The sequence below is a fragment of the Chaetodon auriga genome, chromosome 6 (genome assembly GCF_051107435.1).
Source record: "Chaetodon auriga isolate fChaAug3 chromosome 6, fChaAug3.hap1, whole genome shotgun sequence".
Taxonomy (NCBI): Eukaryota; Metazoa; Chordata; class Actinopteri; order Chaetodontiformes; family Chaetodontidae; genus Chaetodon; species Chaetodon auriga.
The window spans coordinates 4,026,546-4,052,331 of record NC_135079.1 but is presented as its reverse complement, the minus strand read 5'-3'; the positions used below and the strand labels follow the sequence as shown (position 1 = coordinate 4,052,331).

Here is a 25,786-nt window from a genome sequence, read left to right as displayed (position 1 = left end):
TACCTGAACGATGTCCCTCTCGGCATATCGTCCTTGGGATGAGATCCTCTCCTCGTCCCCGTCCAGCTCGATCATTTCTGAGGAGGGAAGCACATCGGTCACGCCCTGTCAGGAGACGCCATACGCCATGTCAAAGCTACGGCGAGCCGACGTGACGCACGGTTTGTGTGTCTTAATCTGCTGAAGCTGTTAGCGTGCCGATGGGTGTCGGTGATGCCAAACGTGGCATGAGTACAGACTTCGCGTCGCTGAGCGTGAAGCCATCGGGCCGTAAGCTGCAAACAACCGAGAGCATGGAGGGAACGTGCTGGAATATGTGCAAGCACAGCCAGCGATGTGCACCACGGGGACATCATGCAACCGTGCACACTGACTCCATGAGCGTGATAATCAGACTCCCGCAGACTCTGCAGGCTAACTGCTGATCGTGAGAGCTCGTTTTCACTGCTGCGCGGATTGTAAACATGAAAACACAGGAGAGGTGACAACCAAGGCCATCGTCCATTAAAAGTAAAAGCACCACCTCTGGTCTGACAAATGAGAATTTTCACATCCACTTAACCTCAGATTCAATGGTGGAGGAGGTGGAGGATTAGGGGGAAGGAACGAAGGAGAGAGGAAGACAGGAGCCACGCAACGAAGGGCTGAACCATGTGGGAGGCGAGATAGGAAGGAGAATGAAGGGGAAGGATTACCGCATGCAAATAAACACACGCGCACAAAAGCATGCGTGCACACACATGTGATCTTCACACACTTACCGTCAAACTCCGCTGGTCCAACCCCAACTATTATAATTGACATGGGCAGAGACGCGGCCTGGAAAAGGTGGAAGGAGACAGAATAGGCAAATCAAAGGCGGAGAAGAAGCAGCGTTGGGCCTTTTCACCATCCTGCTATCTGAAACGCTGCAGGCTGTCAGTGAAACACCCCCCTGAATTACTTAATGTAAGCTAACAGTCCACAGAACAGAAGCTCAATAGCGACATTCAATGCCATTGTTCAGACAGGCGCGGCTCAGCCAATCCCATCTGCCCTCTGCAGCCCGTTTCATAGCAGCCAGTTCTGGATTCTTCTAATTTCATGCATCTACGACTTTGTCTAAATCTCCCAAAGCTTGACAGTTTAAAAATGAGTCCATTTACATCTCCCCCTGCCCTGAGCTGCAGCTGAACCCCTGCCCGGCATCGCAATATTGTTTATTAAATCTCCGCCGAGTGGGACAGCAAAGTACAGTTCAAGTGATGAATGATGAATGAAGGTTTTTCAGCGTTTCATAACTTCCTGCGGTTATTAGATGGACGCCCAAATTGCTTGAGATATGAGGGGCATGGATCCTCCGCAGGCTAGTAAATAATTACTCTCAAATTTTACTTTACAATAACATTACATCACACGGGGGCGTGGGGGGAGGAGAGGCAGGGCGGCGAGCGCGGGTGACCGAGGATCCGAACGGATGAAAAACACACATGAAGCCTGATTAGAGAGCAGCGTTATTAGAGCCGTGGAGGTTGAAGGGGGGAGGTGATCTTCCCACCCCACCTCCTCCCGCATGACTGAAGAGTGAAAGAGAGAGAACTGCTCCTCATGCTCTCCCTTTCATTATTGTTTGTTGGTTCATTAGGATCTCCATCAGCGGCTTAATCACAGCTGAATGTCCTGGGGTCCTCACATGTCTTACAGTCAATTATCTGAATGAGTCTGAGCGTGTAGTACATGAACCGCTGCTGTCCACGATAACGTCAATTATCTTTGTTTAACCATTGTTTGTGTACTCCATAATAAAGTTTCACAGCTCATACAGTGTAGATCTGGTACTGTACATTGACGATGGACTCCTTGGTCTGCGCCATGTCCGTGATCACGCCGTCGGAGATGATGAGCAGGATGAAGTACTGCGAGCCGTCTGTCACTGCTGACGCGTACCTGACATGGTGAGAGACGGGGAGACAGACGGGTTATTAACATTAAAGGGAATATTCTGACTTTTCTTTCCAGCTGAAATCCATCCATCTGTATTCATTAGAGAGGGCAAATTAGACGAGGTCACCGTCATGGAGTACTGTTTAAACAGAGCCTGATTTAAAGGCTCTCTGGGAGGATTTGACAAAACAGTGCTGTTGAGTTACATTAAGGGAAGCGTAGGATTCAGTGTTTCCGGAGCTCGAATCATATCAGGGACTAAAAGTTTCCATCTGCCTCACTTGAGTCCACCAACTTGAACTTCCTGGAGAACTCATCTCCGTCTCAAAGCACATCTGGTCCTTCTGCAATTACCTTATTACATAATATCCAATATCAGGCTATTACCCCTCAGCGATCACTAAAAACAATCTTATTTCATCCAGGACAAACGATCCAATCACAGTGTGAGCATCAGTGCTAATACTGTTGGTCATGTAAAATGGAAAATGTTTTTCTTGTTGTTGATTGTTAAAAATAGAAGGTTTTAGGTTTTTTAATCACTTTGGGTTCAAACCTGTGTCATCCGATATCTATCAAAAGCTCTTGTATGAAACCATCAGCTGTGAACTGCTTTGTCTGGAGGTCACATGGCTCAGGTCTGTCTGAAGCCGTCATCATACATGTTTTAGTCCGTCTGTAATGTTGTCATCCTCATCCCAGCCTCAGCCCATGCTGTCATTTTACTGCGTGGTCTATTCTGAGCACCACACATCTACTGCACGTCTGTCCACCCTGTGACAGGGATTCCTCCTGAGGTTTCTCCCTTTATTTTCTCCATTAAAGATGTATTTGGAGAGTTTTTCCTGATTCGAATGGAGGGTCCAATAACGGAGGGTGTTATATGTACAGACTGTAAAGCCAACCAAATTACAAATGTCATACAGAATATACTGGAAGCCATTAAATCTCATGAAGCATCCCGATGCAGCGTGCATCCATGACATTTATTTCACTGTAAATAGCACGGCCTCTGCTTTAAATGGACTACTGATACACCTCTGAGTCACGTCTGAATTAACACCTGGAGCAGGTTTTTCTGTTACATAAACCAGGCTGAAACGCTTGAAGTGATGTCACAGGACCATATTTTGAGAGTATAGGTTAACAACAGCCTCACATACAAACAGTCAGACGATTTAGACTTTGACGTGGCTCGGTGTCACTCTTTCTTTAACCATGCCTTCCTGGGCTTTAGTCACAAGTGAGCGCTGAACAATGCAGCTATTCTCAGGCCGAGTGGGCGGACGGCAGAGAGAGAGGGGGAGATGGGATTTGAAAGCCGATGATGAAAGGTGGGAAAAGTGCTTGTTACAGTCGGTGTTGAGGAGGATCATGAGACAAGATCTGGCAATAGGGAACGTCAGGTGGAGGCCAGAAAATACTGTACTACAACACAACACGTTACTCTTTATCAGTGGCCTAAATTGGACAAGTGCTGCTGACACTTTCTGGTTGACGTGTTTATTAATAAGCTTTTCGCATATTTAATTTATTACTGCAGTTATGTTACTGACGTTCACCACAGTGTTTCTTCCACTGCGCATGGAGGTTTTCAGCCTTTCTGATTTTCTTGTAGCCTTGACCTGCACCTGAAGGCATCCCATCAGTCATCGGCAGACTGGCTGCTGGTTCACGGTTGTGTCCAGACCACCCCGGTAAGTACCGATCCCTCTTACTGCAGGTGACAGAGCTATTACACATTCATGTTCATCTCCTCCCTTTGCTTCACAGAGCACTGCACAGCAGCCGACACACATGGCTGGAAACTGACCGCAGCCGTTTCATCTTACAGGAATTCCTCCAGCAGAACTGCAGATTTCATGGTGGCAATGTACTCCATGACATTTGTACGTGTGTTCGCCTACATGTTCCACATCCCCGGCTGTGATTACAGTGGACCTACCTGGCCACGTGGTTAATAACAGGGGAGAAGTGGGTGGGTCCGTAGAGACGCACAGATTTGAGACTCTGGTAATAGGCCTCCATCACCCCCTCGATACCGCTGCAGTAAGGGTTCTGTGGATTACCATTCTGCACACAAACAGAAAGACAAAGCATTGAGCAGCGAGCTGGAAAATGACTGAAATGTCTGTAAAATCGCTGTAAGATCATCTGGTGAACAACTCAAAAGGAGCAATGGGAGCTTTGACGCCAAGCTGTAAAGATTAGAAGACCTTGAACTGTCTGGACTTCTTGAGAAATGCTTGAGGGCAGCTTGTGGTTTGATTAGATTTGTGTTGGAGAAGAAGATGAGATACCTAAAAGCTTGGCTAGCTTGGGTATAACTACGCCAGTGGGAACAAGCCGACGCTATACTGCATCTGACGTGTGGGGTCGGCTTCCAGGTAGGAGTACTGTAATATAATAAATTCATTTAGGACTGAAATCAATAAATAAAGAATAGAATTTCAGAAATTCTCCAACTGGGATTGATCATTCAGTTATATATAATAAAGAAATGAAGATATTTCTTAGGCACAAAGGCAGGAAGTTTTTAGTGTCCCATAAAGTGATTTAAATTAATGATGGCCATCATTTTTCTACTGCATTAATGAGTAAAGTTTTAATGGGGGGTGTGTATGCTTGTATCAGATGTCTCTTAACAGCTGCTGCAACATAATTCAAGTGACTGCGCGCACACACACACACACACACTCACACACACATACAAAAAAAAGCCATTTTTAACGTCACTTTGTCCCATTATTCCAAGCTGAAGACGCAGGCAACGACTGATTCCACATAAGAGACAACGATCCCGCTCTGGTGTCTACGAGTCTGATTGTGCCTTTATGTCATTTCAGGAACTTTAAGAAAAAGCAGACTTCAGGTGCTCGCTGCAGCACCAGATAACAGTTTACACCGCCATTGATTTCCTGTCAGCCAGCTAATAATTTGAAAAATGTGCTAAAGATATTCAAGGGCAATTCGAATAAATTGCTTACATTACGTCTCTGTGGTACAGCTGAGACCTACACACGCTTGAACACTATGCATCAAATTAAATTGAACATAGCTTGTTTTGATATATTCAGAGACAGCGAAAAGCTAAAAGGATTAATAAAAATGGCGCCACCCTGAAGGAGAAAACAAATATAACATATTTGTAGATTTTATATCCCTTTATGGGAAAAAGGCTGGGTTGGAATTACATTTTATTTTCAAAACAGGCATGTTTTGGCTGCAAATTTCAGAATAACAGGATTGCATGCACACTCGGAGACATCGAAAATGGCCACCCTGAGGCCAAAACATCAATAACGCTCCAATCCTTTCAAAAATTACTACCTAATGTAAGAGGCACGAGGGGGTGCAGGTCCTCGAGGATGTAAAATCTTATAATAAACATGTTATACATTTTTTAGGGAGGCGTCAACAGCTTAATTCCTCTGTTGCAGCATTTCAGTAAAGAAAATACTGAGGTGGGAAATTTCACATTTTTAACTGTGCATGAGGAGACAGAAGAGAGAGAGAGGTTTGTTCACAGCAGAGTTACAAGAAGACATTCTCATTTTAAGACCTTGAACTAAAGTTGCTGCAGTGTTGTTGTACCTCTGCAGGCCCCACCCCCTTTGAGAAATATTAAAATGAATGTGTGGTTGACTGGGTTTAAGATATCCAAAGAAATTCACAAACAATGCATTATTTAAGCTACCCATATGTCTGCTGCTTTCTAATTATCTCAGTATGAAACCATCTTGATGAACTCTGCTTGGTTGCCCACAAGTGCGAACAGTGCACATGAGACTGCTTTGCTTTGTAAATGGAGCTTGCATGATTACGTCGGATTCAATGGTGGCTTTCTCCCACTGCGGCTGCACAGCTGCAGCACTCTAAGAGCTGACTGAGTTAAATCCTTAATGGTTAGATTAATGCATATGTGCCTTGTCTGAAGGTTTGGTGCCTCTGGGGAGGCTGTTACCCAACGCTGAGCAGCTGTAATGGCAGTAAACGCCTCTGGAGCAACATCTGGAAGTGACAGTAGACCAGAGAGAGGATTATGGGCGGCTGAGGAGTGGCCAGGACGTCTAGAGCCCCGGAGCACTTGACATTGGCAGAGTGGTATGGACGGATGGATGGCTGAATGCCAACAGTGTTGAATGGAGAGCACGGATAATCCAGGTTATTTACACATCCTTGTGTGTGCATCGTTTGCATCCGTTAGATTATGAAATAATTGCTGTAGTTTGGTAGAATTTCTTCTTTGTTACTTAAGAGTAGGACTTGGTAGACTGGCAGTATGCAGAAAAAACTTTGTCTTATTTACAGTCAGAGAACCACCAGCTCATTAGACTTCCAGCACCACAGGCTGGTTGGCTGAATTTGTTCATGTTTTTGGACAGTTCACCACCCACCAATGCACTCTGGCCTGTTCTCTGTGTTGACAATGCCTGGTTTTAAGCCGTGTGTCTTGAGTTTACTTTTACCGAGTTTCATTTTTTTACATAGTTCTTGTATAACTTTATGTTTATATCTCGCTCGGGCAAAGTTGCCTTTGTCTGACTGTGACAGACAAGCTCCTCCAGCTGGCATGAAGGCCATTAAAAGATTTATTGTCAGTGCCAATATTCAGCAGCAGTTTGAGAACAGGCCAAATTTTTTATACTGCCAGTCTTAATCTTAGTGCTCAAAATTAGCACCTTATTTCACATCAGCCCTGCTGCCTCACGTCACATGGGAAAACTTTATTTCTAAAGATTCTGTCTATTTACTGAGACAATACCTTAACAACTGTTGGATGGATTGCCATGAAACTTTGTCTCCCATAGAAGGAATCCAAATAACTTCCTGACGTTTCATTTAGCGACAGTAACTCCACATGTACTAAATGCAAAATTCTGGACAGACATTTAGTTCCTAGATAATGTATTCTTCTGACTTCTTTTTAAGGTCCAATACTTTTATTTATGACCACATATCTGAAAAAAAGAATGACATTCATTCATCTGCCTCACCTGGGCTTTGTGTATAGTGCTAACTATCAAACGTTAGCATGCTAACACACTAAACTAAAACGGTGACCATGGCAAACCTGCTAAATGTTAGCATGTTAGCGATGACATTCTGAATATGTTAACATGCTGACGTGAGCATGAGCTCAAACAAAGCTATGAGCATGCACAGGCTTGCAGAGCTGCTAGCGTGGCTGTAGCGTCATGTTTCATCGTTCCACACTCTGTGAAAGGTTTTAGCATTGTTAGCACTGGAAGAACAGCACCACCATGCTGCTTCCTGCTGTAAAACAATACATTTTTAAGCTGTAAGTCACATGGTGGAGACCATGTCAATGTAAATGAACAGGCAGATGTTTGTATGTAGGTTTATGTGGAGAAATGGAAGCACAGATAATTTCAGCTGTTCACACAGAATTATGTATGTATGGATGGATAAATGTATAGATAAATAGGTGCACGGCTGGACGTTTGCTTGATGCAAATGATGGAAAAAAGAAGTCGTCTCCTCACCAGGGCAAACTCATGCGAGACCCGTCCGTCTGGGGGAAGCTTGGCACCAAAGCCCAGTGCAGGAAACATCTTGTCGCTGTCGTAGTCCTGGATGATCTCTCCGACAGCCCGCAGCGCCATGGCGTAGTCGTTCAGCTGGTATGGGCTCATGTAATGCAGCGAGGTGGGCTGCGACGGGTTGCCTGGGACCCGAATGGTTCAACACAGTAAAACACACATCAGCATCAAACTGTAATTATGCCTGCTCCCCCTGGGCTGTGAGTCATATTAAAATAAAAAGGAGGCGAGTGGGTGGAAGGGGGTTAAAACGCAGACTGGAGTTTTAGTTACACAAACATTTCTCCAAGGCACAGCTGCACTGGAGGCAGAAATAATCTCACTGGTTGCCTCAAATCTGAGCGGCTAGTGTGAGGAACCACAATATTCCAGCACTGCTGAGTAACATTAAGCAGTTGCAATTTAGCAACCGTGCTAATAAAGTGATGAGTGAGAGAGATCTGCTGAGCCTCCAAGATCTTCTCTCTCATGGTCACAAATGAATGAACTCACTAAATGTGATTACTCCGAAATAATGCAGCTGTCTAATTAAAACTTTTGGATTTGCAAAAAAAAAAAAAATCTCCATAAATGCAAGAAGCTGCTCATGATGAATAAAATACAAACAAAGGATGATAAAAGGGGTAAGAAGAAGCTTCACTTCTGTCGTCTGAAGATGAAAACAGATGAAGATAAATACATGAAAGTAAATCCAAAGCTGTAACCACACTGTTTAGTTTGCCTCTGTAGCTTTTAGCCCCAACTCCATTAGTTCTTTCTTAAGATGTGAACCTTAAAACAGCCTCAGAAATATGTAGTTTCGTTTTCAAAAAAGTCTCAATAATTCCCTGAAACAGCGGGGCGCTTTAGTTTTTGGAGAGTGCGTTTGCTAGGAACTAGTTTCGGCTCTATGATGTTTGTTTTAAGGTTTTTTTGGACAACAATGGAGCAGAGGAAAAAAGATGCATCAGGCTTTGGATACGCAGACAATACTTGAAGTTTTCAGAACACCTTGTCTTTTAATGTGCAGTGCATTTTAATGGGCTGCTTTGTGCATTATTAGAGCAGAGATGAGACCGTTGCTGTAGCTTCTGTTTGTAGTTAGCAAATATGAGAAACTTGGGCACAAAGAAAAACTTCAGCATTGCCAACAAAAACAGAAATAATGACATTACACGCATAATATGACTATTACTGTCAACGAGGTAAATGTGGGATGTGAAGGCAGTAAAGAAAGCTCTTATTTCTCCTGTGACATAACGATATCTCCATAATCGTGTTACATATATTAACTTACTGAATCATCTCTTACCAAAATGAGAACATCACTCATGTGTGACAAAGTCTTCGGTGCAGAATTGCTTGTTTGGTTTGTTTGTTTGTCATTAAACTGCTGTCACTGACAGATGTACAGCCGTGTATCTGTGGGGCTTCATGAACACTGACTACAAGGTGAACTGGAAATGGAATTTACAAAATACGGGCGTGATGACTTTGCATCTATACTGAGGCACAAACTGTGGCTCCACATCAAACTGAGCTCACATGTTCAAGTAAGAGATAATGTTCAAAGTGGCCAACTTTCAGCTGCTTTGCCTTCATGAGGGTTAAGTGTCAAAGAAGTAAATTAAGTAAATGAAGGATAAGTAAATTAAAATGGACTTATAAGCGATCACTTATGAGCTGACATCAAATAAAGATCTGAGCGTTAACCACCAGCGTTTTATCTGTCCGACACACTTAAGGGATCTCATTGATAAGAGCGAAGCTTTAAAACACTTACCGTTTGATGCGGTGAAATCAATTGCCACTGTGAAATTAATCTGAGTCCTACAAGAGAGAATAAATCACATCAGGAGTAACGTGGAATCATCAATCATGCTAGATTATACCACAGCATGTTTCAAAGCACGCAGCGGCGAGCAATTAAGCGGTGGGTTATCGGCAGCTGTTTGTCTTAATGTTGGAGCTAAGAGATAATCGTGACTCGGTAATGCTCTCAGCAGACTCTACGCTGCATCGCAACGGCAAGTGGCTTTAATGATGAGACTAATGCTGGTGCTTAATCTCTGCAGAATCACGCGCCGCCATTTGCCTGGAACTTACCCGCCTCGGATGTAGTCCAGGAAGGAGAGCTCGGTGTCCACCAGGCAGGACAGGAGGGTGACCTGACAGCCAGAAAATGATGGGAATCAGACAAGAACAACTTTCACAGCACGGACAGAGTCTGATAATGATCCTCAGATGGAACCAATGAGGATACACACACCACAGAATGAATGACCCCGAGACAGATCAGTACTACCCGACCATGGGTTGTCTTTATGTCCACTAGTGTGTCGAAACGCAACTTTTTCTTTGGAAAATGCACCATGGGAGCACATCAAAAAGCAGCTCACACGTGTTGAACCTGAAGCTTCCAGCTGCCGTATCAGCCCAGCAGGAGTCCAGCTTTTACTTCCAAACTGTACAGCATGGATGTATGTGTGGCACCAAATCTGACTTCGCCATAAAGATTTACAGTCACGGGAAGACGTGGACAGGCAGACATTAAAGTCTAAATAAAGCAGCTGAATGTGACACTGCAGGCGATTCAGCTAGAAAACCTGAAAGCACATACTGTGAACATAATGTGTTGGACGCAACTGAGAAAATTTAAGGTTCCCGCTTCGCCGACGCTGTCTTCACCTGTGATGGAGACATCGCTGTCACTTCCTATCACACAAACCCTGAATAGACCAGGAGTCATGGAGGGGGTCTGTGAAAGCGGCACAAACTGTTGACTCACCGTTCCTGAGTTTTGGTACTTTTTCTTCTTCTTTCCTTTTTTCTTTGGATTCAGCACCTGTGGAGAGAACATGAGCTTTAATCCACTTAATTGTGTCTCAGTGAGCAGAGGCTGATACAATGGGGACAGATCCTGACTCACGTCTTCGTCTTGGTTCAATTAATTTAGACTCTATTCAGCAAAATAAAATTAAAAAAAAAAGCTTTTTTAATACATTTGACAACGCAGCATTTTTATCACCACGTTCCATTCAGTTTATTTAGGGAATTAGTTCCTCTGTTCACATTATTATCACTAACCACGGCTTCCAACAGAGCTTTATTGAAACCATTAGAAAGCTCAAACGGCTCAGAAAATGCTGACATCCCTTCGTTTTCCCACATTATTAAACAGACTTTTATTTTTATAATGGCAGTCCTGGTAAGGGAATATTTACAGATATCTCAGCCTTTTACAGTCAGAACTCACACGTCAGCTCCACTGTTTGTCTACAATCTGTACCTCTGATTTTTCAGCATTTTTGCTAAAAAAAGAAGAAATGAAAAAGAGTTTTGAGGGAGTCTGGAAACACAGACAGGCCGAGGCGACATGGGTCTGACGCGCTGTCATCAGATGTGACACCACCTGCCCGCCTGCAGTGAGTGATTCAGGTGGTGCTTCATGAGCACCTCTGCTGACTCTTGACCTTCAGGGTTTTAAGGTTTGCTCACTTGCAGCTGGTGTAGAAGTTAACGGAGCGGTCAGTGAACTCACCATTCAAAGAAGAGACAGTCTTTTGAGGAACTGGGGCGAGCTAACAGCAAGTACTGCACAGCAGGCTATATGTGCTGACATATTCCTCCATGTGGAATGACTTGAATTGAAATACAGACCAGAAAGGAAGGGTTTCTTTTTTTTCACATTTTAAGGTTCTATGTTTTTCTAATAAAAAACTGCTGAATAAGCATGAGGTGGTGATGCATTCCCAATGGGGATCAAATTGGATAAAAGCAGCTGTCCTTGTGAAATGTTGGCTGTAAATGAATTTAAAATCAAGCGGAGCATCGATTTTATGCCTGAGTACGTGTGTGTGTACATTTTAACTGACAAGAGCAAGGCCATGGGCTGTAAATCAACATGGAGATCTGTACAAGCAATGGATCAGTCCTCTGCCAAGGTCTGATGCACGCGTTTAGTCTTCCTCAGGCTTCATGCTGCCTGTGATCCACCTCCAAGGTCAGAGAAACACAAGGTGAACTGGAGACACAAGGATGGCGAAGGACGAGGACAGTGTTATGCACTGCACTGTGTGGGCAGCCACAAGTTTACACCTGTTCAACTTTGAACTCGAGCTGCGCTGATCTTTGTGAGCGGGTTCAGCTCAGGGTTGGGGTTAGGGTTAGGGTGAGGGTTAGGTAAGCAGCAGTTGTGGTTATAGTCAGGATAAGTCTACAGGAAATGAACGTCTACGTAATGTCCCCAGAAGTGATGGAACCACAGCTGTGTGTGTGTGTGTGTGTGTGAAGAGCATCACCTCGTAGATGTGGAACTGCGACTGGCTTCTGGACATTTCTCTGTAGCTGGTGCTGAACTCGCCGATGAAGTCGTGGCTGTAAAGACAAACACACGGTCACAACTGAAAAAGCCCACCGCAGTGAAGCAGTGTCAGAAGAATCAGCTCAGGCTCCACCATGACGGGAATCTTCAGCCTGCTTCAGAATAACACTTCTGGTTCATTCGGCTGTAATGTATTCAGATTGTAAAGTCCTCTTTAAAGCACAGGGAAAAAAGGAGAATCACTAACAAGCTCCCTGGTAACCGCAGGCGTGGGCGTAGCAGCCCATTTCATAATTTCATGGAGATAATCAGTAAGAATCAGGGTCAGAAATGCATGAGCTCAGGGCAAAACGCCTTTGAAATGCAAAAAAAAGGCCTGTGAAATGATCAATGGGGAGCAAACCGTGTGCATGAATCCTGAGAATTCCCTCGCTTCAGAAGATAAACACTATCTTTACCCCCCGACAGACTCTGTGAAGTCAAGAGACCGTTCAAGCAGCATTAATAGTTAATGTATATTTAAAGCAGCAGGGAGCATTGCTGCCGAACGTGAGGCTCTGTGGTGATATTCCCGCGCAGTATCTGCTCTGACAGGGAAAAACAAGAGGCTGCATGAGGACAAACAATTTTGGAGTGTGATCTGTGACTAATATCCCAAATGACCTCACCCACTTTACACACATGCTCTTGTATTTTCACTTTTTTAGAAGCAGAAAATGTCAGTGCCGTCAGGTGAAAACTGTCCTTGTATCTTAGATTGGCTTGTAGGACTCACGCAGAAATAAATACATAACAGAGCCACCGCGGTCACTGTATGGCTCACGGTTAGTGACCAGATTTACTCTGCCCCTGGGCCTCGCTGAAGATGTATGAGGGGGTTCCTCTCACAGCAGGATGCCAATAAAATGATAACACTGTATAGAAGGATGGAGCATCATAACATTGACTGGAGTGCAGGCGTGACAGCTTCAGCTTGAGCACAAAAGAAAAGAGCATTGTTGCCTCACCCTCCATCTCTGTCCCAGTCGTACACCTCCACCTTAATGCTCCTGTAGGGAAAGAGAAGAGGGACGAGGGCAGGAGAGCAGAATCCCATTAAAAAACCAATTAGCACCACTGATTTACAGTCTTTCTGCTGATAAAGCTGGCAACTGGTCCGTGGAAGGCCGGGGTCCTGAGTGGACGAGAGGACGTGGCGCAGAGAGCGGGGTTAAAGAGCAGCTTTCTGAAGGTCGTTATCGACATACCCGTGTAAAATTAAATATAATTAAATAAGAATTAGGCCACACGAGGCTGCCCGGGACTCTGAATCTGAATTCAAATCACACAACCAGCCAGTCTTATGTCGCCGTTGACAGAGGTAATGATGGGAAATATTATCTATGTGAGTGTTTATGTCATCAGAGAAGACCTGGATGACACTTTCCACCAGTGTGTCAGTGAATTGTTTCTGTTGAGGGTTCGTCTGTACCTGTCGTAGTCTCCGTTGCACAGCGCCCGGACGGGAATTTTAAAAGCCTGCCACACCGGATCCAAAGTGTTCTTCACCACCTCTGTTTTGTGGCAGATGGTGTACCTGTGAGACAAGAGAAAGATGTGAACACACGTCAAATCTGCTTCAAAGTCCAGCTGATTTGACAGTTCATTTTTGGTTGAACGATGTAAGTTTTATCATCAAATTGTGTTGCTGACGAGAAATAAGGTCACAGAGTTCACAAATGCTGGACTGTAAAGGCAACAACAGGACTCTGTGTGCATCTCTTCTCTTTGTCCTAAAGTGTGTTAAGAGTGTAATCTTAAGTGTATTTCATGAAGGATGATCTTTGGCTGAAATAACCACTTCCTGTTCTTTTTTTTTTCCTTGTCTGGCTCTTTGTAGCCGCGGCGCGCTGCTGTTATACCCCGCGGCCGAACATTTAGGCTGCAACAGTAAATACCCAGCTGCACAAAAAGAGAACGTGTGTCTTCACTAAGACGCTGAAGTCGACTTGAATAAAAGCATCTGCAGGGCAAAAGAAACTGTGACCTCCACACGCGGTTTTCACTTTACTTCAGCTCATCCATCCTTTCTCCCTTTACTTCCCTCTTGTCAACTCTGTCCTATTATTATATGACAGCATACAGTAAGTCACATATAAAGCACCAAGAGTTACGTAAGCTCACACAGGCAGTTTAGACCTTATTTCCTGGTATAGGAGCTTTTTGGAGCATGAAAAATCACACTGGAGAGTCGATATGCATTTCAGGCATCTTCACGTACTGTGAATGTGTGCTCTTGTGCACGCGACATAGATAGATGCTTTTGTTAATTCAACAAATTGATGTCCACAAATACCACAGGAAGCCGCCTGTCAACTTACGAGCCGTCCTCGTTACTGCGGTAGAAGACGAGGAACGGATCGGATTTTCCAAAGAAGTCCTTCTTATCCAGCTTGTTGCCACAGAATTGCAGCATCACCGATTCCTGGAAGGCAAAGACGGAGGAGAAATATAGACTTCACACAGCTTCAGGTCTTAAACGGCACGCAGACACATTTTGGAGAATAATTCAGACTTTTTAAAAGCCGATTCACTCTGTTTTCTGTATTTTCACTTAAATGTCAGACTGCCGTACTTTCGATATTACTTCTATTTGTAGAAATGTTGATAATTCCACCTGCTGAGTTCTGGGAGCTGACAGAAAACAGAGACTACAGGATGAAGAGTTGTTATTACGTTGTTTTAAGCACACAGAGAAACGTATGTGGTCATGTATCTACAGCGCGTCGATGGAAAACAAACGAGCAGAAAACTAAACTTTGTCAACTTCTCTGATGCGTCTACAGGTGGTGAAAACCACAGAACGGGCCCAGGATGGCGAGGTGCTCTTCCAGAAATAGCTGCTCTATTTATTTCTGTCCAAATGTTTGAGTTGATGTTTTGCTTTCCCTTTGAAGTGAAGGGACTCAAATAGACAGAGACACCGTCTGGCTCATTACAGTCCAACTGAAGCCGTGACAACAGTGTCAGACAGTGGAGACAGTGGAGCCCACAGACAGAGAAACCAGACCTCCTCCACGCAAACGTTACTACACATCTGTTACAGCGAACGTTACTTGTTTTGTGTTTGATGCTCGCAGCAGTGTGGTGATTTTTTTTTTAGAAAATACGCTTTAAGATAATACACTTTGTTCTGTAATTGAAGCCACATTGCTGGTGTCAGGAAACACATCTGGACAGTATGCATGTGTACACTTTGCCAGTTTATTAGGTACACCTGGCTTACTCTAATGCAGCTAATAGAACGGTCCTTCCTTCATGAAGGTCATAATGTTGAGGTGTTGTTGAATTCTATGTGCACTGGAGGCTGTGGAGTTTTACTGAGAGGTGTTTCTAATATTCTGTCCACCCTTCGTGATACAGAGAGGATTTACTGCAGAGAGTTTAATGATATTTATGGAAAAATCTATTATTCTGATCATTGTTACTATTATTATACCAGAGGGGTCACACTCATCTCTAAGCAAAGAGAACCAGAGCCTCATCAGGGGAACCCAGCGGACCCTCACCCTGCAGTTGGTCAGCTCTTCTGCTCTCACAATGATGGTGCCACATTTCTTTCCAGGGATCCCACTAGAAAAAAAAAAAAAGCATTCCTATTAATATCACATTGGAGCAGCATCGTGTGACACGTTGGAGTTACAGAAAAAGTCTGGGCGATATAAGAGATTCATGTAAAGACAATTTACAAAGACAATTCGACATACTGTATTGTATTATTTGTTTTCATCTCATTCAAAACGAAAAACTTTGCTCTTGACACAATTATGTGCACAATAAAACCCTGTTTGCTGATACTCAGTGCTTCATGTAAACTGTACTGAGCTATTTAACTACTTAAATAATATTTAAACACTTTAAAAGCTTTTTTCCTTTGTTAACAGTACATACTAGCTTCTGCTTCCACTGTCTCCTGTGTCAGAGTTACATGAATTCCACTGTACACACTCCACAGCGGTTTGTATTGTTCAATCTACTGTTTGTACAGTTTATACACACGTTATGACTTCTTGATGTTTACGTCTTCTTTATGAAATCAGCCTTCTTTAATGAATGTAACTCGTCCGTGTGGTCGACATAAATGCATGTAGGCAGCAGGCTAATCCAATAAAGGCATACAATAATGATGAAATAATAATGGCGCCCGCAGGCTTGTTGCTGCTGGACCGCCCGTTAACACAGACGCATGCCTGCCTTCATGTTGCTTTTGAGTGGTTAAACAAATAAGCACTGAAGCAGAAATATTTTGCTGGATAAAAACATGTTGTGGATTTTGGAAATGACTACAGCCATACATTATTTTTTTTCAATAAATTTTGGCTCTTGGACTTTACAACACTGTGGCGTTGTTGGACATCAGGTCACATGAGCTGGAAACAGTCGACCAGCCACAACTCTCTGCTACAAATGGCATAATCTAATAATATCAGCGTGGCCTCATGTTTATCTGTAACTGTGCATGAATACTGGCTTTGAACAGAATGAACAGACGTGCAAAAGAGAAGCAAAGCTGCTTGAATGAATGTTGGTGATGCTGATTCAGAATTCAACTGCCAACGTTGTGAATGAGCTACTGAACTGTTCGGCACAGCCCTCCATTCTACTCCATCCTGTTAAAGCACCCGTGTTTGTCTCTTTTTCTTTATATCAACAGTAAACAGTAAAGCTCTACGCAAATGGAGGATTATTCTGTGGTTAAAAGCTCAAATCTGCATCAGCAGAGACCCCCGCAGACCCCGAATCAAACTCTTCTCCTTCACAGTCTCTCTCACGCTCATTGTCTGATTGTCTAAATGAATATTAATGAGTGCTGAATGAAAACCTTCAAAAAAAACAAAACAAAAAAAACATCAGAGTAATGTAACCGCATCCAGTGACATTTCAGCTGCAATGTTTGTTTACATCCCGAGCTGACGAAGCGTAACATTCAGCCATTAAAGCCAAGGGAGGCTGACCACTAAAAATAGACCCAATGAATGCCACGGACCCCGGGCCTGACTCAGAACGAGGAAGGGGAGAGATCATTTCATCTGGCTGAGTGCTGTCCAGTAACAGCAGAGAGGCTCCACAGGAACACGTGTGGAGAAACTGACGGCAATTAATGTCTATTTTTGCTTTTCTTAACCCCATGATGTGCAAATACTGTACAAACAGATCATTTAAGAAATGGATGTTCAAATGAATCATCAAAAGGCTGTCAGTGTCAAACAGAAGTCTGGGTTTTGCAGAATCATCAATCTTTTGTCGGGCAATGAGGTTGAAATAGACAATCTTAGCATACATGAGGTAAAATTTCTGTTCAAATATGGATGATAGTTCATGAGAAAACAGCAAAAATGGCGTGTCACAACGGTGAGAAAGTCACTTAAAAAGTCCTAAATTTGAGCAGCATAAGGATCCAGCGCAGCCTGTTACTTTGGTTAGTGTTTCACCCAAAAGCAGCAGAAAAAGACAGATTTCAGAGACAGACCGCGCAGTGAAATGTTCTCTGAGTCGTTCAAACTCAAAGATATCAGACACAAAACGTGACAGAATGGAACAATGAGGCTGTCATCGTAGTCTCTGTCGCTCCTTATTTTGTGATTTGCCTCCACTCGACTGAGGAGGAGGAGGAGGAGGAGTGCGGTGCTTCTGACTTTTTTCTGTCTCACTTGGAGGCAGCTGAGTGAGTATATACACACACACACACACACACACACACACACACACACACACACACACACACACACACACGGCTGTACAAAAACTTACAAACACACACAAGCAGTACAGAATGATAAAAAACATCTAAAAATACCTTCACAAATCTAAAAAACAGGGAAAGATAAAACACGCAGGTACAGTATGCGCGCGCACACACACACACACACACACACACACACACACACACACACACACACACACACACACACACACACACACACACACACACACAGATCTGAGTGAATGACTGCAGGCAGATTACATAACTCGGCGACAGCAACACATTCTTACATCATATTTCTTGTGTGTCATTCTTCAGCAGGCCCAGTCAGCTGCAACTGCTCATTGATTCTGCCACACACACACACACACACACACACACACACACACTGACAGAGACAGACAGACAGTCATGGATGCAGACACCAGTACAGTCACACACACTGGACAGGCTGGTCCAGTGTGTGTTGGGGGATGAGGCGAGGGTCAGAATACTGATGGCTCGTCGCCTCTGGAGGTAAAAACAAACACAAACTGTTCTCTTCAGTGAGCTCAAGAAGACGCTGCAGGTCTGCTGTGTGTGAGAGGACAGGGACAGAGCCGCTGGGATAATACACGGAGACACTCCCACAGTTTATCAATGCGGTGTGATAAAGGACTGGTTTCTTCTGACTTCACTGGGTCCAGGTCTTGTGACAAGCTTTGACTGACTGACTGACTGTCTGGGCTGCAGTGCTGAACGCTGACATTTACATTATGTCTGTTTGCTGGGTTAAGCACTCGCAAAGGCGAGGTGAAACGCCACTAAAGACGTGGATCGTCTCGAAACAAGACAGAGAACGTTATCGACGTTCAAAACATAACGTTCACATTAGAGAGGGACTGGAAACAGGGGCAGACTGAGCGGCTGCACTTCCTGTGCACTGGAAGATGTTTGCAAGCTGAGACCAAACACACCAAGGGCAGCAAATGTGACGTCTTTGATGAACTGGATACAGGTTTAATCAAGAAATCAGACGTTTATTCAGATGAAGATATCCCTGATTATTTCTTCAGGCTTGAGTTGAGGCTTCAGATCAGTTTAGGCTCCACCAGAACACGAGCTGGGAGCTCACCACTGACATCTTCCCTTTGGGTGAACTGTCCCTGTTTACCATCTCAACATGTTTACACTCTGTCATTAGGCCTGCTGCTGTTTAACTATTCATCTCATTTGGCTGATGGAGACAGTGTACGCTTTCATCAGCATCTTGGCTCATTTTCATGCCCCTGCTTCGCTTCGCTTCAAAGACAAACAGCGGCAAGTGATCTTAAAATAGCATGCTGATTTTCAATTCACACCCCTGAATGGGACAGAATCTAAAATCAAAACACGTGTCCCAACAGCTTTTTGTAGCACCTTATGATGGTGGTCCTATTAACACAAGCCGTTTGCCCCTTCACATTACGAGTGTCTCATTAAAATAGCAGTGGGTGTGTTTGTTTGTTTGTTTGTTTGTTGGTGTGCAACATGCACTACTTACATCAAAGGTTTCTCCAGGCGGCTTCCCAGGGAGCCGACGATCTCACCTAGTGTACAGAACGCCTGGCCCAGGAAGTCCTGCATGTGAGGAAAACACACACGTAAACATATGGAGAAGAAATACGGAAAGATTGAGAGGAGGAAGAGCAGATCTACTGAAGAGAGAGATATTCCTGAATGTTCCTGATATGTTGTCATTTGGCGTGCTAGAGTAAAAACAGTTTGCAACGAGAAATACACAGATATGACCAACCAACAATCTAACACACAATGTGACTTATTCTCACAATAAGGCTCAAAAAGTCACTTTTTTAATCAGTTCCAGCAGTTTTCTTTCATTTTTATTAACTTAAGTTTTTATTTCACGGCTCCATTTTTTCTCACTGACAGTTTTCATGTTTATTTTATTTGTCTGTTCAGTCATTTTTCAGGTGAAGTGCCAAACATGCTCTGATTCTACATTTTCAAATGCAAAACCATCAATCATCCAGCAGCCATCATGGGCTCTGAGGGATTATAAATGAGCAACATTCACAATTTTCTGACATTTTATAAACAGAATGATTAATCGATTGAGAACTGAATCAGCAGATTAAGCATTACTGAAAGTCATCCTTGGTTGAAGCCCTCCTTCCATTTTTTATCATATCTTTGTCCATCAAGACACAAGAGACGAAGGCAGATCTGTGATTTACTTTCTCCAGTCTGACGGAACAAACAGCCGTCGCACAGATCAGCAGGGACTCGAGGAAAAACGAAGGCGGAGCTGTTTAATTAAAACAAAAACAAGCAAAACTGTATTTTCTTGATTTTTCCGCTCATAATGTGAGCTCTCCAGAGGCACGCACAGTAAATAGGTTGTAAAGAATCTTAAGTTCTAATTCAGTGTTTGTGTTGAAACAAATGAAGCACATTAAAGGTCATATTTTTGGCACTGAACGGCTTCTCCTCTCTGTTCTCAGCCCAGTGTGCAGAAAATCCCGTGTCCTTGTTGATCACTGTCTGGTGACCACAAGAGAGGCTTCGTTCTGGGGAGGAGGAGCCTTCGGCCAGCAAGAAGAGCAAAGCAGAACGAGGGAGGAGGGTATGAAAGTCTCTTTACAACAAGGAATGACTCTTCATGCACCCACCAGATTGTGCATGCATGTGTGTGTGTGTGTGTGTGTGTGTGTGTAAATGTGCTTGACAGATGAGCCGTGTCGAGTCCGGCGGGCAGAAAGCTGCTCCAAAGATCTTTGCCGGTGCTGAGCAAATTTCTCCCCCAGCCGAGGTCTCGAAACAAAAAGAGATGACAAAAACGCTCTGGCCTTTGCAGAAGAACTGCGCTGCTAGCTAGCAGCCGCAGCCCAGCGCCCGCTACGCCTCAGAAGTCTGAGGCTAGAGGCTGAGGCGCCAGTTTAACAGGCTCAGTGGTGGCAGGAAGGAAAGGTCGGGAGGGTATCTCCAAGTAAAAAAGATCAGAGTGGTTCTGCCCACTCTGCCTCTAATGTACACACCACGTCCACGTCTTTGTTGTTAAAGTGAAACCGCCCGAGTGCTGCAGCCAGTTACAAGGAAATTCCACCATTTGTTGATTTTCAGATTTTGTCAATTATGACTCGATGTTTGCATCACTGACGATACTTTATTACCAACTACAGGTTTTACAAAGTGTTCCTGAGCGCATGTATGAATCTCCTTCATCCAATCATGTGTTCACAAAGTGGTGAACCTCGCTCCATCCTCGCTGTGAACGACTGAGCCTTTCCAGGATGCCCCTTCATACCCAATCATGATACTATCACCTGTTACCATTCAACCTGTTTACCTGTGGAGTGTTCCAAACAGGTGTTTTTGGAGCGTTCCACATCTTTCCCAGTCTTTGAAATGTGTTGCTGCATTAGATTCAGAACAAGCAGATATTTACAGAAATCAATGAAGCTCATGAGGTCAAACATTAAATATATTGCCTTTGTGCTGATTTCAGTTGATTATATGTCAAAAAGGATTCACAAATGATTTCTTTTCGCTTTGCTTTTAACTAAAATAAAATATAGGTTGTAAAATTTAGAAGGAGGAAGCAAGAAGTCTGAAAGAGACACGCCTCTAATTACTGATTACACATCTATTCTGTGCCTTGATGCACCAAAAGACGTGTTATTCAACAGAACTGCATGAAAAATGAAACCAATACAGATGGAAAATTCATGACATAGAGTGAGAAATAACTGTGTGCTGCACTCATCTGTGCAGCTGATCTGCTGTCAATAAGGCATTTCATTTAACCAGTCACAGAGGAGGATCCATGCCTGCACTGCTACACAACAGTACACACTAACACAACACTTTTTAATACAGAGACAGCAATAACTTCATGTGTTAGATTTGCCAGTTAAAAAGAGGGGGCGTGTATGGAAGGATACAACTCACAAAGCTTTTTTAAGGGAGTCTGGCTCTGATTCGCCTCCACCTAAAATTACACACCTGCATGTTTCGCTCCGGAGGAGAGAGATCTGATCTCAATATGAACGTATTAAAAGCACCAGGTGTAAACGCAAAGGCAAGATGGGATCGTTTACTATCCGAACAACGTGTCCGAACACAGATCAGGTGAGAATGAAGCGTGTGAGTCGACTGACCAAAACACAGAACGCAGGCGTTTGGAAATCACTGGAGCTGTTAAAGCAAAGTGGAATAATAGACAGAAGTGTCAGAATACCACCAGCTTTGATAGAGTTTTCTTACAAAGGCTCTTTGGGCTTGTAATGTAGTTTCTGTTACTTCCTCTCATTACAGGATGATACAGTTTGCATATAAGCTGCTCATAGTTCAATCTAAGAGCGTTTTTTTCCCATTTCAGAGTATTGCACAAGGAAAAAGCTAAAGATTAGAGAAAACCCTGAAAAAATGAAATGTGTGGAGCATCATGTCACGACCTTGAAGGGGCCCAGAACCTCAGGTTGGGAATCACTGTCCACTCGGGCATTCAGGCCTTTCAGACTCGTTTTTGACCCACAACTCTGAACAGTCGAGCGAAGATGAAAACGCACAAACACAGCACATTTAATAAGGGGAATAAATGTTTGCAGTAAAATCCTGACTGCGCTCACACAGTGAGGGAGCACACAGCCAGTTAACTTAATTACTGCCTGCAAACAAAGAAGCTATTTCCTTGCCTGGATTCACTCGCTCATCGTGGCGTTTAAATAATAAATAAAGACTTTGAAATGAGATGACTGTTTGTAAGAAGGATATTGGTGTATTTTACCACACAGAGAAGTGGGAGTAAAGTACAGACTTGTTCACACAGCCGTGACAAGCGTCTGTCAGGATGAAAAAGCATCATCCACTTCATCTACCAGGAAACACGATACCCAGCCCTTAATTAGATTTCACTGTATGCTCCATCTCTGCACATCTTCGCCTGCAGCCATATCTGCTCAAGGTATGCAAACCATATGGCGCAGGAAAAACATCTGCCGTGATGGGAGGAAGGAGGCGTCCTCCAACGGCGCCACTGGAGCTGCCAGGAGAGATACTGTACTCGTGTGCGCTTCCACTTTCTGTTATTTAAAGCCATGCGACAGAGGATGGACCGTTCCCGGACAATGGAGCCATCACTGCGTGCCAGATCTCTAATCCCACACATCCACGGCCACGACAGGACGCATCCAAGCGTCCTCGGCCTTCATGCTGAGAGTGAGTCGCTGCGTTCACAATTCTCAGCGCTCTCAGTAGAAGGCCGCGGGCATGGCGGGTTCGGGCTGAGGAAAAGAACTCCGCCTGCAGTTGGCAATGCGTATGAAGCCGGTTAATAGGAAGGGGGCTCGGGGTGGAGACGGAGCCTGGATTTATGGACAGAACTGGAGCGGGGAGGGGGCTGCTGGAGCTTCTGTTTGAACTGAAAGTGAATGATGGAGCTGCAGGGCAGTGAAATCTGAAGGTACAGGTTTGAAATGATTATGGACGTAGAGCTGGACCACGAGAGGCTGGATGAAAAGAGGTGTGAGGAACTTAATCCAGCGATCCATCATCAGAAGTGGCAGCATGTTTGCAAAAGCTGAACCCTCACGAGAAAGAGCAGAAGCAGAACCAAACAGACGTCTGATCAGGAATGACAAAGCTGATATGATCTCATCTCTGTGTTGAAACCGTCAGCTGACAACTTGCCACTAACATTTATGTGTGTTAGACTTGGAAAAGACCGTCAAATCGGAGATGATCTTTCGCATCCTCCATTTGATCATTTTAATGAGCTCTGCCTCTCGAAAGCAGTGCTGAATGCCCAAAGCGACAAAATGTTTTTTTTATCCTCAAGTCAAATCTTTGTTAAATTTATAAAGCATCTATTTTCAACAGATGACCAACATGTCTGAAAGCTGGTGCTGGTAATGCTTAGCTGAGCTGATGATCTAGGTTGCAGCATGTGAAATGGCAGAAACTTCAAAAAGAATGCAGAGGAATGGGGCTCCCATTAGAGTATCATTCAGAGCCCAGTCTCTCATCTGCTGGTGCAAACCTGCTTATTCTGCAAGGTGGAGGGAGTTAGAGATCCACCATGAGGCCATTGTTTCTGATGTAAGACAAGTCAGACACCTCTCAGACAGAGCAAATCCACTGTGGAGACGCTCCCTTAATCTGATGCACAAAAGCTTCAAATATATTGAAGGCCAAGGAAAGGTACAGCAAGACAGCAAGATTTGCACAGATCAATACAGGGCAATAAATGTGTGGAGTATTTGCTATGCTTCTTCTAGAAATCCTATCACTGCAAAAAAAAAAAAAAAAAACTAAATTAAAACAATTTTTTAAGTAGTTTAAGTAAATTTTAAGACAAAACTTCACAAACCAGCAAACGATGTTGGCTCCTAGACATGACATTTATATACTCAGTGGCTCAGTGGTGGCAGGAAGGAAAGGTCGACTAATCTGCAAGAGCAAATTTGCTTTTTTTTTGGGAAACATGTTGCCGACCAAATTCTGATTTTATCAACTGAATGAGGAAATGTTGTTCAGGAATGTGTCACGAACAACAAATTCCTTTTTTCCCCACAACAAAATGCTCTCAGAGTCACTGAAGTATGACTCAAGTGTTTCACTGATTTTCAGTTTTATATAAGGATAAAAAAAACTACAAAACATCATAATCATTTCGTTAATTTGAGCACTGCTAACAAATAGAAAAGCGAGCAGGTCAGAAGCATTTCTGGGGTGTGAAAACCCTCTGAATGCCTCTGATACAGGCCACAAAGTTTAAATGCCAACACGACTGCTTTGTTCCTGTTATGCCTTTTACCTCCAGCATTCCCATTCAAATCAGGCTGCTATTGTACTGGAAGGGTAAACATTTGGCTGTATAATATTTCCATGAATGCATGACTGATTGCTGAACAGCTGAGGTGAAGGAGACACTCACGTGTTTAGAGAGGTTGTCGCTCTTGCAGTCTAAATCATACCTGCAGAGAAGAGAAGAGATGACACATCAGAGCGGGGGCCGTGATAGGCTGAAAGCAGGTCTGTGGCTGAAAGGCTGCCAGAAAACAAAATTAGCAGTCTATGACCAAAGCTTCTCTCTGCTATTAATGCAAAGCACTTCTCCGCTAATCACTGCAAAGAAGCTGTTCAGGTTTAAAGGAGGCTTGTGACTGTGGCACCAAAAGCTTTACTGATGCGATTTCATGCATGAGGGTGCAACAATATCACTGGCCCCCGTGTCATTAACGGCTGTCAGCTGGGAATCAAAACACTCTGCCCAGCAAATCTTCCATTTCCCAATTTTAAGTAGTGATGTTTAAGCAGCAGCTGTTTTTGGGTCGACATTTCACGCACAATGGCAACTCTAGGCGGTTTAAGTTTTGTACAAAATATACAACGAGAACCAGACTGATAAAAGTAGCTCAGGTACTGAGACATAAAATATTTCAAATACTGCAGTAATATATGACACTGTAATAAAACGACAGTGAAGACAAAAGTGGGTGGGTGGGTGGGTGGATGGATGGATGATGGTTCAATGGACAGATGGATGGTTCATTTTGAACGGGAAGGCAAACCCTAACCCAACTTAACACTGACCCTAACCCTGCAGTAAAAATCGTCACGCCCCCCCTCTAAGAGTTTGTGGTTTGGTCTGCAGGTGTATTTGGTGAGATCACAGAAATACTATAAACATTCTACAGGCAGCAGTGTGTCTATATGATCCACTCGCTCTACATGTTGCTATTTGTCACTGAACATGAAGGTGACACCGCTCCATCGAGTGTGTAGGCAAACACAGTATACAATTGAGTATTTATAGCAGATAGTTTTGACAATATTATAGATCCAAGACTAACCTGACAGAAGGGCAGGACTGAGGGGAAAAGGCGCAATTACAAGTCAATCTGTTATTTCGGCAGCAGCATGGGTTTATCAATAACCAGCACAATTACACCGCTGATATTTCAGAGCCACAGTCAGGGTCATTGATTGAAACTTACACAAACCTCAGTCAATAAAGGATCAATAAGTCAAGCAGGTTAGATTAACACCTAAACAAGCCCTGGCCCTGCTCCTCTCTACTCTCTACTCTCTCTCTCTGTGCTACTAATGCATGGAGAGAGGGGATGTAGGTCAACGAGGGAGACTAACTGCCCCTCACTCCACCTCAAATCGCCAACTGGATGGACGGATGGTCAGAGTTGGACAGGGCTAAAGGTCATCTGGGTGGTTATTCAAAGGATGTATGTGTGCAGCATAAGTCTGAGCATGTCT

At 43.8% G+C, this 25,786-nt stretch overlaps 1 protein-coding gene across 1 annotated transcript in view; it reads right to left on the bottom strand.

Annotated features, from left to right (window-relative positions):
• Positions 1-25,786, bottom strand: part of LOC143322327 (copine-8-like) — a 57,558-nt gene that overhangs the window by 6,637 nt on the left and 25,135 nt on the right. The window contains exons 5-19 of the mRNA XM_076733455.1: positions 24,450-24,489; positions 19,056-19,132; positions 15,339-15,402; positions 14,151-14,254; positions 13,262-13,366; positions 12,798-12,839; positions 11,768-11,843; positions 10,255-10,311; positions 9,573-9,634; positions 9,250-9,296; positions 7,431-7,612; positions 3,869-3,996; positions 1,824-1,926; positions 762-819; positions 4-77 (exon numbers count right to left, since the gene is read on the bottom strand). Coding sequence (XP_076589570.1) covers positions 4-77; positions 762-819; positions 1,824-1,926; positions 3,869-3,996; positions 7,431-7,612; positions 9,250-9,296; positions 9,573-9,634; positions 10,255-10,311; positions 11,768-11,843; positions 12,798-12,839; positions 13,262-13,366; positions 14,151-14,254; positions 15,339-15,402; positions 19,056-19,132; positions 24,450-24,489 — 1,219 coding nt within the window. The remainder of the gene's footprint in view (positions 1-3; positions 78-761; positions 820-1,823; positions 1,927-3,868; positions 3,997-7,430; positions 7,613-9,249; positions 9,297-9,572; positions 9,635-10,254; positions 10,312-11,767; positions 11,844-12,797; positions 12,840-13,261; positions 13,367-14,150; positions 14,255-15,338; positions 15,403-19,055; positions 19,133-24,449; positions 24,490-25,786) is intronic.